Source organism: Triturus cristatus, chromosome 12, assembly GCF_964204655.1.
Source record: "Triturus cristatus chromosome 12, aTriCri1.1, whole genome shotgun sequence".
Classification (NCBI taxonomy): Eukaryota; Metazoa; Chordata; class Amphibia; order Caudata; family Salamandridae; genus Triturus; species Triturus cristatus.
In genome coordinates this window covers 525756801-525769127 of record NC_140595.1, presented here as the reverse complement: position 1 = coordinate 525769127, position 12327 = coordinate 525756801, and the positions used below count along the sequence as shown (strand labels likewise).

Genomic DNA, 12327 nt, shown 5'->3' with positions numbered 1-12327 from the left:
CTCATATGTTCCTCTTCTACACTTGCCCATTCCTTCAAGATCCCCTCCCACTTCTCACTAGTTGGGGGTTTACTGCTCCTTCAATGAATCGCTATACTTCATTTTGCTACTGTCAGTCCCAGTACCGTAAATCGTCTGCTAAGCTATGTTTTATGTACCTAGGCAATCGGCCCAAGTGGCATTTATTAATCAGCAATAGAATGTTCCAGCCCATTGCTCACCTGAGCTGGGCTGCAATCTCACGCTAATACGCTGCTACCTGAGGGCAGTGCCAAACTATATGTAGAAAATTGACTTCAAGGGTCGCACTATTTGGACAACGGTAATCTCGTGCAGGATAGATTGTATTGGGGATAGAAAAGTCATATGTATAATGTTAAACTTTATCTGCTTGAATCTTATGCATATCAACATCCTACAGACTTTTGCATTGACATTTGCCCAAACCTTACGGTACAGGGATTCTTTGCTGAGAGTTTGCCATTACTCCTCCACCCTTATTGGCCTTACTTGTCTATCTGTGCGCAGCACTCGATAAAGGTGAGTAACCGAGTCAGGAGCCTCTGGAAATGTAGGCCAGAGTTGTCGTGCTATGGATGCAATCTTTGCATATCAAAAAAACTGACCAGGGCCTAAAGCATAGGTCTCATTGCATCTTGTAATGTTCTAAATATACCACCAGGGTAAAGGTCAGATGACATTAGACAGCCTCCCTCCTGCCATCTCTCTACGGACATCAACTGTGCAATTTGGGCGAATGGACGCACAATACATATTGCCACTTCAGGTGCATGGTGCCCACTTAGAGTCTGGACCATCCGTTCTCATAGTATGGCCATCAGATCAAGTGAGGAAACATATGTGGTAGGTTCCTACCATGCATCAAAAGTGATCCTAACTGTTGTCCATCACGAGTGCCTGCCAACAAGGACCTTTCCCAGTTAGGCCTGGTATCCAAGCAATGTATTACATGTTGGAGTTGTGTCGCCAGATAATATTATTCTAGGTCCGTGATCTCTAGTCTCCCCCCTGGTCTCATTCCCTTTGCAGTGTGTCAAGGCCAAAGGGACTAATTGGGTTTCTTTTTATTATATGGATTATAACTAGAAGCAAGAGCGGCCAAAAACAGTCGCCACCTCGAAAGAGACCAACTTTCAACTGATAGGGAATGAGTATGTTTAGCCTTTTCTCGCCTTTCTTGAATAAATTGGAAATAAAACAATGGAAATGGTAAGGGTCATGTATGCAATTTAGCAATTTGGTGACTGTAGCATTGATCACAAACCATGGATTTACTGCATTTGCCTTATAATTTGCTTCATGTTTGCAAAATTGGAAGATATGCTGTTTCTATCACAAATTGACAAATCTAATACTGACAGAGCCTGTGTCATCTGGATTATGCGGCACAAAATCGGATTTACATTTTTTTTGTAAGCCTGGGGAGATTGTGATTGAGCCAATGCAAAACTTTAACCAGGTTGCACAGTTTTAAAGTGTGCACCTCTGGCCATTAACCCACCTCCCCTCTGGGGCCATGTCTAGGTTGCAGATCAATGTACCTCTCCACCACATAGTATGGCTAAATTACATGCAATGTATTTGTTTATGATGGGTGTGCAATCGAATCCTCTTAACTGATTTACTTGGATTGTGCAGTGTGGGGGACAACATAAGCATCAACCTGTATGGATTACAGAGGTGGAATTGCTGCCGTTGTGCACCAACATTTGGACTGATACTTGCATGAAATTTGGTGTTTTTGTTGCGTCGCCCCAGATTCCGGGATCCTATATTTTTGCCTGCTGTACAACTCTGTACGCGTTACCCCTGATAATCAGTGATAAAGTGCCTGTGCTTCATCTATCAACATAGTGAAATTGGCATACCCTAGATTGGCATGTTTTACTTATTTGAAGTCCCTAGTATATGGCACAAAGGGTACCCAGGACCTGCAAGTTACATGCCATTAGTGGATTGCAGCACCCACTGTGGCATCCAATGCAATGACAGTGTAAACATGACTGCAGGCTTACCATTTGTGGCCTGGCTGTTGCAGTTTTGACTTCATATAAATAACTTCCCAAAATAACTCATTTTGACCGGTCAAAACCCTTAAAAAAAAAGAAAGTCACCTTTTATGTATGCATTAATGTCCATAAGGTATGTAGGGAATCGATGTTAAACATGTCCTTACATTGGAAAAAGCCCCCAAATGCTATTTTTACTGTAGCAAGGCTGGCTGTTCCATAGGAAAACAACGGTTTACATAATTACATTTAATAATGCTAATTTCGGTTATGAAACAGCTAGAAAAAAATTAAATATTTTAATAGCTATTAAAGATCAAACTCAGTGGTGAAGTCGGTTTCATAAGTTTTAATGTAAATGTCCTTTTAGAAAGTTATCTTTACCCTGCCTGAAGCCTCTAGAGACCCATTTTCAGGTGTTCTTTCACTTCTGCCAGCCAGTAATTTGTATTTGAAGAGGTGTGAAAATGGTTCCCAAAGCATAGAACAAAGATGTGGGTGAAAAGAGGAGGAGCTGTTCTCTTGACAGGATGACAGTGGTGTTCTGTGCTGGATTAACTTCCTTGAGGTCACAGGCAAATGTTTGCTATCACTTCGACAGGGCCTTCCTTTGCCCGCCCACCTGTCATGCACGCTCCAATCCTTGGTGTCAAAATCTGCTTGCCAGATCTGCTGTTTTTTTTCCATAGCACATAAGGGGGCACTTGAAAGGAGGAGAAACGGGATGCTGGAACATTTCTGGTGCATCCACTGTCTGTTTGCTGGATATGCCTGCCCTCTCTAAGGGTGTATTGTGGGTATAGTGACTGCTCCAAAATGTCTTTTAGTGTTTGGTGCGTCAGGACACTAGGGTTACCAGAGTAACCCCCATCACCCCGACACTCTCACTCTCTCAATGACACACACACTGACACACTGACACCCACCCCCACCCCCACACCCACCCACACACACACACCCACACCGTGTGACAGAAGACTCTTGACATCTTGAAGGTACACAAAATGCATAGCATTGACCCTAGGAACATTTATCTCATTGGGTAGGGCATGCCCAGGAGTCATTCCCACACTCTGTCTAGTGCCTGGCATGAATGTGGCATCTTCAGGCACCATTTTCAGAGCAATTCTGGGCCTATGGAAAATTAAAAGAAGACTGAAATTGCGGTCTGAGGCCTTGGAAGATTGGATCTGAAATCCCTTTTGTGACAAGCCCAAAGTAGTTGACTCCCAGGATCATAAGGCTAACCTCCTGTTAAAGCTATAGGGACACTATAAGTTACAAAGGACGTTTTCCTGTGACAACTGTACCCTGTTGTTTGCCCTCTGCCTGACATCCTGTGGCTTTCTAAGTACCTCCCTTGAAGTCCTAGGGAGGGGGTGATTTAGAAGTGTACTCCTGTGGGGGATTGCAAATTTAAAGGACTGAAATCAGAAGGTAAAATCTTTGAGGTCGAACTTGGTTAATATTTACGAGACCTGCTCCATTGCGGTCATCGTTAAATTGCTTCCAAGTCCTGGCCCACCATGACCGTTGATTACTATTGCCACTTTCTACTTAAAGCATAAAAGATTCATAGCTCTGGTTCCCCTTATTGGATTGCTGTCATTTTGGATATTAAATTCAGATTGGGATTTTTATTTTTTATCATTTCAACTTTATTACTGTTTTAGTACTGTATAAATACTTTACACATTGCTCTAAGTCAAGTCTGCCTGCTATATCTACATGGGCTTGAGCTCAGTTTAATTTAGCGACTTTGAGGGTTCACCCTAAAAAGGGCTGAGATTATTCCTTGAGGTGGCTAGTTACTCATCCTCAACAATCCAGTTTCTTACTGTACATCACTGACAAATTGATGCAAATGTGGTTCTAAAATTACACCAGTGCAATCTCTGTGAATTGGCCTAGGATTTGGAAAAGAATGCTTGGATTACTAAGTATAATTTTCCAGAGATTCTTATCAAATGTATGAAACGTGTATGCTTTTTTTTGTAGTGTTCGACTCCTTGAGCTTCAATGAAACTGAAACGATGAGTGATGATATGGACTACCCAAGTCACTGGTACACAGATCAGCGCTTCACTTTGTCGGTTGTCTGTGTTGTGCTCATCCTTCCTCTCTCCATTCCCAAGGAGATAGAATTCCAGAAATACACAAGGTAAGAGATGCAAAAAGAGTAACACTGAGGGCATTCTTTGTGTGTAGACTGAAGGGCACATGCAATATTTGCTTTCTAGACCTGTCCCACGGCTAGAAAATGTGCGTGTTAACATTTGATCGAATATTGTTGGAGAAGACATACTGGGCAAACTTTGTCTAAAAGATCATTTATTGTTTAACTGTTTTTGTTTCTTTGGGCATAATTTAAACAGTATAATTTAGCAGGGCCACCACTGGCATTTTATTTATTTTAGCTGAAAACTATGGTCTAAAAATCTCTTGGACGCTGCATCATTACCCCTTGGCTGATGGACCAGAACATTGATTGTTGGGCAGGTTCGAGATATGGGAGTCTAGTGCTCTGGCTCTTCCATAGTGCTTGCTACTCTTGTATTTCAAATCTTTGAAGTGTTGTTTCAGACACCTTTTGTGGGTCACTTTAAAGTACACTTCGATTCACGCTCCGTTGCATTCTTTACTGAAATATGTAATTTCAGCAAAAGATTGTACCATCCTACACTAATGGAAGTGGGACTCTGGTCTCTCCCTTTATTGTTGCCTTTGGTGGTAGGGTGGAGACACACCCTCTTAGACACTCCAGTGGGATTTGTCTGCCCTTGGTGGTAGGAGCCCGCTGCCTCAGCCCTCATGAGAGTGTACTTTGTTTTTCAGTATAGGAGTAGTGCACTTACCCTATGCTCTCAGGTCTACAGTTTACTTTCGACCCCCTGCCCGAACGTACTCTTTTCTGGCTAGTCCTTAGCAAGGCTTCGGAAAAGAGCCTTGTCTCAATGAGTGTTCCCCTGGGTTCTCACTGATGTCAGAGTACACCAGGAGCAGCATAGCGAAGTAGCAGATGATTTTCCACACACTTGAGGTAACGCACTCTACGAAAACCATAATGGATGTCCTTCTTAAAGAAAACATTGATGGATATTTCGCTCTAACACTGTGCACAGTCCAGAGAAGTATCACGAGTTGGACGCCAACTGTACCAGCACCTGAATGCTTTTTGATGGTTATAGTGTTGTAATACAGAGGTGCCTGCTTCACTTTTGACCATTTAATATTCTAGTGACTTACACTGTAGATGTAAACTTCAACAGATTAATCGTCACAGTATGAAGGCTTCAGGCAGCATGCCCTTTAGTAACTTAAGAGACCCTGGTTATTTTAAGTGAATAGTTGCTCTTTAGAAATGTTTTGCATAGAGCATACACTTTTCTTAGTAGATTTTAATACTCTGGTGTGTATTTCACATGTGTTTCATTGTCTGCAAACAGTGTGGCACAGAGTAAACTCTTGCAAACACAAGGAGATGATGGACTGAGCGCTGAAACTTTTCAGACACTGAACCCCCAGTCACAGATCTGGGTTGAATCCATCATTGTTCTTCAGCTCACTTTGCTACCTCAGTTCAGACCCAGCTATATGCAAATCAGTCTAGACCCTGTGCCTCATGGGAACAGTCCAGACCAAACTGCCAAGCCAGGTCTTCCCTGAACCGTAAACAAGCATCCTGGGACTGGTTTCGGGGTAACACCCCTCATCAGCCAGGCTAGCTTGAACTGGGGGTTAGTGTCTGAAAAGTTTCAGCTCTCCGGCCATCATCTCCTTGTGTTTTGCTTTGTTCACCCTAAGTTTGCAGGGTATGCACAGGCGTAGGTCCCTTGCTTACTTTGCCACTGGATTCAAGTTAGCCTGGCTGATTAGGGGTGTTACCCCGAAACCGGTCCCAGGATGCTTGTTTCCGGTTCATGGAAGACCTGGTTTGGCAGTTCAAGCTGGACTGTTCCCATGAGGCACAGGGTCAAGACTGATTTACATATAGTTGGGTGGGAACTGAGGTGGCAAAGTGAGCAAAAGAACGATGATGGCTTCAACCCAGATCTGTGACTGGGGGTGAGTGTCTGAAAAGTTTCAGCGCTCTGTTCATCATCTCCTTGTGTTTACAGAGTAAACTCTTCCCATAGAGTAAACAGTGTTTACAGTACCCACTTTTCTACTTGTATCCACTTCCTTTCTCAATGTAGGTTTAGTGACCGTCAGGGTTTTGATACAAGGTAAAGACTATCCGTAGTAGGGCATTAGGTATGTAACAAGGCTTCAGAATCTGGAGGAACTTGGTTCTCCCTACAAATTAAGTAGGACTGTGTATATGGACGACATAAACGTCAGAAATGAATATGGGGACTCAGTTCACGCATCTCAGAAAATGTTGGACCAATTCCTAGCTAGCTCACAGTGATCCATCTGAACCCCTAACCTTACCAGGGTAACATATGTTATTGGCAACCTCTAACATGACCACTCTTATTCCCCACGGTAATCGTGGAAACAGATCTACCCTTTTGTTGTTACTTTTATTTGCCCACGGTAAAACAAGAAGGGTACAAATGTTTTTTCTTTTATTTATTGAAACAACTGCATTCTTGTATAGAAAGCATGAGCTGCAATTATAAAGCAGATGAAACAAAGGATTGTAACCAGCATTACGAGAACGGTGATAAAAGTTAAACTGTTCAACCATTATAACATTACTATGTGATTATACTCCTATCAAATACTACCACCTGTATTATTGAGAGCATAGTGGGAGTACCCTCTGCCAGATCCATTGGGTTTGCCTAACTCCCAAACCTGAGTATGATATGATGGTAAGTAGGTCTGTGTGGAACAGGTTATCGTCTCCAGTAGGATAGAGGTCCGAGTCAGAAGGGCTGCAACTCTGCCACAGTGCACTGCGTTCCAGGATAATCCCAGCAAAAGGGCTTCTCTTCCGAATAAAGCCCAGAGGCTGTTAATAAAAGCACTGTTTATATCACACTGTGTCAAAGGTGCAGAGCTGATGCGATGGTTTGTGTGGAGCCTTAGAGCTGTCTCCAACCGGACAGGCGAATGGAAGGGAATTTTGTTCTATGTGCCAACCTTGGACAGAGTGTACGTACAACAAGGCAGCAATGCTTACTAGGAATAAGCTGCACAAACAGTAGTTTCTCAGTACATTATCGTGTTAGTGTAAAACATGTACAAAAAAAGTCACCATTAGAAGATGTCAAGCTAAAACGTGAAACCAAAATGGAGACTCCGTGCAGGCCCTAATGTACCTCACTACATAACGTTACTTTAACATTTGATTTTATTTCAGTGATGGGACCCTTTACTATTCCAGTGACTTACACTGTTGATAGTAAACTTCGACAGATACTTCTAGTTGGTGAGCCTTGCTCCACAACCCCTCCTTCTCTGGCATGTGATATGATCCATAACCGGCACTGCACGTAGGATTACAAGTGACGCTGTCTCTTAAATGGGTGTTTTGGGGAGTTATTGTGGCGGGAAGGAGGGGAGTGCTCAGGACATGTGGATCATAGATCTATTTCTTAGACACCATCTTGATTTTGCAGTGAAGCCTTGCTATTCTAATTTAAAAATATACATTCCCTTGGAAGTAGTTAGAGGTTATAATGAACTTGCCTGTGTATGTGTGTGACCTTTATTGATGCAAAAGTCTCTTCTGCATCCATTGACTGTATACTTCCTGCCTCTCCTGTACCAGTGCCGTTCATTCTAGTGGTCCGCTGGATTATTTGAGTCTGGGTAGGCATTCAACTATTACTTTACATTCTACACTACTGGAAGAAGGGGACCAGACCCAGTCACATATTGAAGGTTTGAGTCAAATGCAAGCTCAACTCTGTCCTCTTGGAACCTCAAGCCGAAAAGCAGCTGAGCTTTCATGCGGCATCTGCCCGTTGTCGCCCACAATCTGAACTCCTGTGCCAAGAATTAAAGACAAAACATCAACCTTTGATGTAAAACAGGAGAGGAGAGAAAGAGCTGTCCTTCTACTGGCTGAATTGCACAACCTCAAACCAGAAATCCTGGGCTCAATCCCCGCTTCCCCACTTGACCCCAGTGTATGGTCTTAAGCAAAAACATTTTTCACTCTGCTTCTTTGTTTGTGCTTCTCACATATGAAAGTACCTTGAAAATGCCAATTCAGGGGGGAGGAGCCTAGCGCGCAACCAAGATGGCCGCGTAGGTGCGAGGCTCCCGAGGACCTCCGCAACCTCCTACATTTATCCTGAATTCATCCTGCCTCGATTGAGGGGACTGTGTTGGTGAGCCTGAGCTGAGGTGGAACCCGTTTTCCGTTCTCGAATTGGACCTCAGGTGCCGGAGTGAGCACCGATTGAGGTTTGCGGCCTTCTTCTCGCCGAACCCCGGATTTGCGTTGGGGGGTGACCCAGTGGCAAAGTGAACAACAACGGTGGGCCGGGCCTGGCGAGTCGCGTAGCCCGCACTTTCGCTTTCGCTTTCTCGCCGTTTCTGCAAGTGAGATCGCGGAGCCTTTTGTGTTGGTGTGGCCTCGCTGGGGGACCCGGCCTGCCTGCCTGCTGTGGCCCACCCCGCCGATCTGGGGTGGCCCCCCCGGAGCTCGTGGCCCTGATTGCCTGCCCTCTACGGCGTTGCTGGTTCGATTGTGGGACCAGCGGCGATGGCCACGAAACAAGATGGGGATCGGTCAAAGACCAAGTCGACCCGACGTGGCACCATCCATCCGGCCAACAGCATGGACCGCTATACCCTCCAGAGGGGATCTCCTGGCGGACCGCACAAGTCCCCTGAGGGCCCTTCTGATGCCCCGGACTTGCCCACGGATCTGACTCTCCACGACGTCATGGGCGCCATTTCCGAGATGAAGGCCTCGGTGGGCCAGCGGTTCGACACCCTGGCACAGAAGATAGATGCGGTCCTTGTAGACGTTGGCCTGGTGAGGGCCGATCTTTCCAAGACCAACGATCGAGTTGACTCTTTGGCCCACACCGCATCGGGCCTTACGACTGAGGTGGCGGCACTACAACTGGAGGTACGCCGGCTAAATCAGGCGAGCGCACTTATGGATCGGCGCCTCGAGGATTCCGAGAGTCGGGCCCGGAGGAATAACATCCGAATCATCGGAGTACCCGAGGGACGGGAGGAAGCGGCGGCGGATCTATTTGTGGAGGACCTGATCGCTACCCATCTCCAGCCTTGGGGCCTGAGTAAATTTTTTGCTGTGGAGAGGGCCCACAGGGTTCCCGGGGAAAGGCCGAAGGTCGGAGCCCCTCCGCGACCTCTCATTGCCCGGATTTTTAACTTTCGGGACAGAGACGCTATCCTGCAAGCTTCCAGACTACATGGGCCGGTCAAGTTGGACAATATGGAGGTGAACTTTTACCCTGATTTCACCCAAGCGGTCCAGAAGCAAAGACTGAGCTTCCTCGGCGTTAAACGCGGACTCCGGGACCTGAACTTAAAGTACGCCATGCTCTTCCCGGCCAAGCTGCGAGTGGAGGTGGATGGTCGCACGCACTTTTTTGATCGTCCCGAAGCGGCCGGGGACTGGCTGGACACTCTGTCTGGGGATCGTGATCAAGATGGCGGGGGGGGGGGGCGGCGGGCGGAGGCGGCCCACTGGATCGGGACTGAGGGGTCAATATTGGGCCTCACTCTGGACGAATACGATGCTACTTTCGATCAAGCGTCTGTCTTTGTACATTCCCCTCCCATGGAGGTTGTGTGGGGTCTAGAAGGGGTACTCTTTCCTCCTCTAGGGGGTCTAGCTAGTTTCTTTTTATAGGGGCGACAGGCACACTGCAAGTTGGGGGCGGCTGTCCGGGCTCGTGCAGGGTGGGGGGAGTTTTGTTGGAATGGGTGGGTTGGGGTGGGGTGTTGTTCGTTTACACCACAAGGCAAACGTATCTTTGTGTTATCCCTACAGTGCTCTCTGGGGGACGAGTGATGACTTCTGTTTATGATGGGGGGTAGGGGACTGAGTTTGTTGTCCTGGAATGTTAATGGACTGGGGGACAGGATAAAACGAGGTGTGGTCCTGCAGTTCTTGAAGCGAACTTCGCCCGATATAGTTTTTCTGCAGGAGACGCACCTCATTGGCAACTCCTTTTGCGCTATGAATCGACGGGGCTACCGCCTTGTGGCCCATGCGGGCTTCACGTCCGGTTCAAGGGGTGTGGGCATCATGGTTAAAAACTCGCTCCCGTTGGAGATTGATGAGGTGTGCCATGACGATAGGGGACGTTACACGGTTTTGGTGGGCAGACTGGAGGGCAGAGTGGTCGTTTTTGTGTCAGTATATGTCCCACCGGGGCTGCAGACGACCACCTTTGCGGACCTGGGGCACCTCCTCCTTGGCCTTCCGGAGGGGATTCTAGTGGTGAGGGGGGGATTTTAATGCTGTAGTTTCCGGAACTGTGGATCGTCACCCCCCTAGGGATCTCCCCCGGGCCCAAGAGTGGTTATCTGGCCTCTTGGATACCCTGGGGCTGGTGGATTGTTGGCGTCTAAAACATCCCACGCAGCTACAGTACACCTTCCATTCAGGGGCCCATGGTAGTCTCTCACGGCTAGATTATGTCCTGGTCCCAGCGGCTTATGTAGGGAGGGTGGGAGAAGTGCGCCATTTGGCACGGGGTATTTCGGACCACTCCCCGCTCTTGTTGCACTTTGATGTTTTGCCGAGGGGAGAGGGTAGAGTGACCCCGATCAATTTCTGGTACCTGCGTGACCCCACCATTCGCGCAGAGCTGATTAACTCCCTTAAGCGCTATTTTGACGAGAATGTGGGGTCTGTGTCATCGGCGGTCTCACTGTGGGAGGCGTTCAAGACAGTACTCCGAGGAGAAGCCCTGTCCCTTATTTCCCACTCCCGGAGGCGCGAGCGGGAGGAGGTGACCCGTGTTGAAGCTGAGATAACCGAGTTGGAGGGGGATCTGGAACGTGGGGTGACGGAGGATAAATTACATGTTCTCCAACTCAAGCAAGCGGCCTATAAGGCCCTCGTCACGGAGGCGGCCAGGGGCCTCAGTAGAGAGCAACAGGGGAGACTGTATGATGTGGGTGATAAGGCTGGTAAATTGATTGCGTGGCTGGATAAAAAAGAGAGAGCGAGTCGTGTTGTCCCGTTGATTGAGAAAACGAATGGTGTGTGTGTCACTGAACCGGAGGAAATTGTCTCCTGCTTCGCGGACTATTTCCGTGGGGTATATTCCCCAGTGTCTTCCCGCTCTGAAGAGGATTCCCATGCCCTGCTCAGAGATATCGCGCTGCCTTCCCTTTCTGAGGAGGACAGAGTGTTGTTGGACGCCGCTCCAACCTCCGAAGAAATTGCCCTCGCCATACGCTCGGTCGCTTCCGGCAAGGCCATGGGTCCTAATGGTCTTCCCATCGAGTTGTATAAGCTGCGACCGGATACGCTGGCGCCGCATCTCCGTGCTATGTTCCTTGCGGCCCACTCGGTGGGTTCCCTCCCGCTAGACCAGCGTCTGGCTACCATCGTGGTTATCCACAAGGAGGGGAGGCCACGGGACCGGGTCACATCCTATCGACCCATTTCGTTATTGAATGCGGAGCCCAAAATTCTCGCCAAGGTTCTGGCCAATCGGCTGGTCAGCGTGGTGTGTGACTTGGTCCACCAGGACCAGTCCGGCTTTATTCCCCATCGTAACACAGCGCTTAACCTGCGGCGTTTGCATGGGGTGCTCGCACGTGTCCCGTTCATACGGGAGCCGGCCATCTTGGCATCCTTGGACGCCACTATGGCGTTTGACACACTTGAATGGCCATATATTTGGGCGACGCTCGCGAAATTTGGGTTTGGCCCAGGGTTTATCAGCTGGGTTAAATTGTTGTACTCTGGCCCACTGGCGCAGGTGGTTGTGAACGGTAGAGTGTCGGCTCCGTTTGAGTTGGGCAGGGGCACGCGGCAGGGCTGCCCGTTATCGCCGCTTCTTTTTACGCTTGCCTTGGAGCCCCTGGCGCAGTGGCTGCGGTGGGAACCTTCTATTCGTGGTCTCCGCTGGACCCCCGAGTATGAGGACCGCGTGTCTCTATATGCTGACGATATTCTCCTGTACCTGGCTTCCCCACGTAAATCACTGATAGTACTGGTTGATGTATTGCACTCATTTGGTCGTAACTCCGGCCTTGTCATCAACTGGGCTAAATCGTGCGTGTATGTTCTCTCTGGGGAGGCTCCTATCCTTCCGCGGGGCTGTCCTATCCAGATCGCCCCGCAGGGATTTAGGTACCTGGGTATCTTCATCACCCTAGACGCGGAGGCCCGGTATGA

At 47.9% G+C, this 12327-nt stretch overlaps 1 protein-coding gene across 2 annotated transcripts in view; it reads left to right on the top strand.

Annotated features, from left to right (window-relative positions):
- SLC38A8 (solute carrier family 38 member 8) overlaps nucleotides 1-12327 on the top strand; it is a 288727-nt gene that overhangs the window by 91748 nt on the left and 184652 nt on the right. For both annotated transcript variants that reach the window (XM_085639943.1, XM_085639942.1), the window contains exon 3: nucleotides 4029-4191. In XM_085639943.1, coding sequence (XP_085496069.1) covers nucleotides 4029-4191 — 163 coding nt within the window. The remainder of the gene's footprint in view (nucleotides 1-4028; nucleotides 4192-12327) is intronic.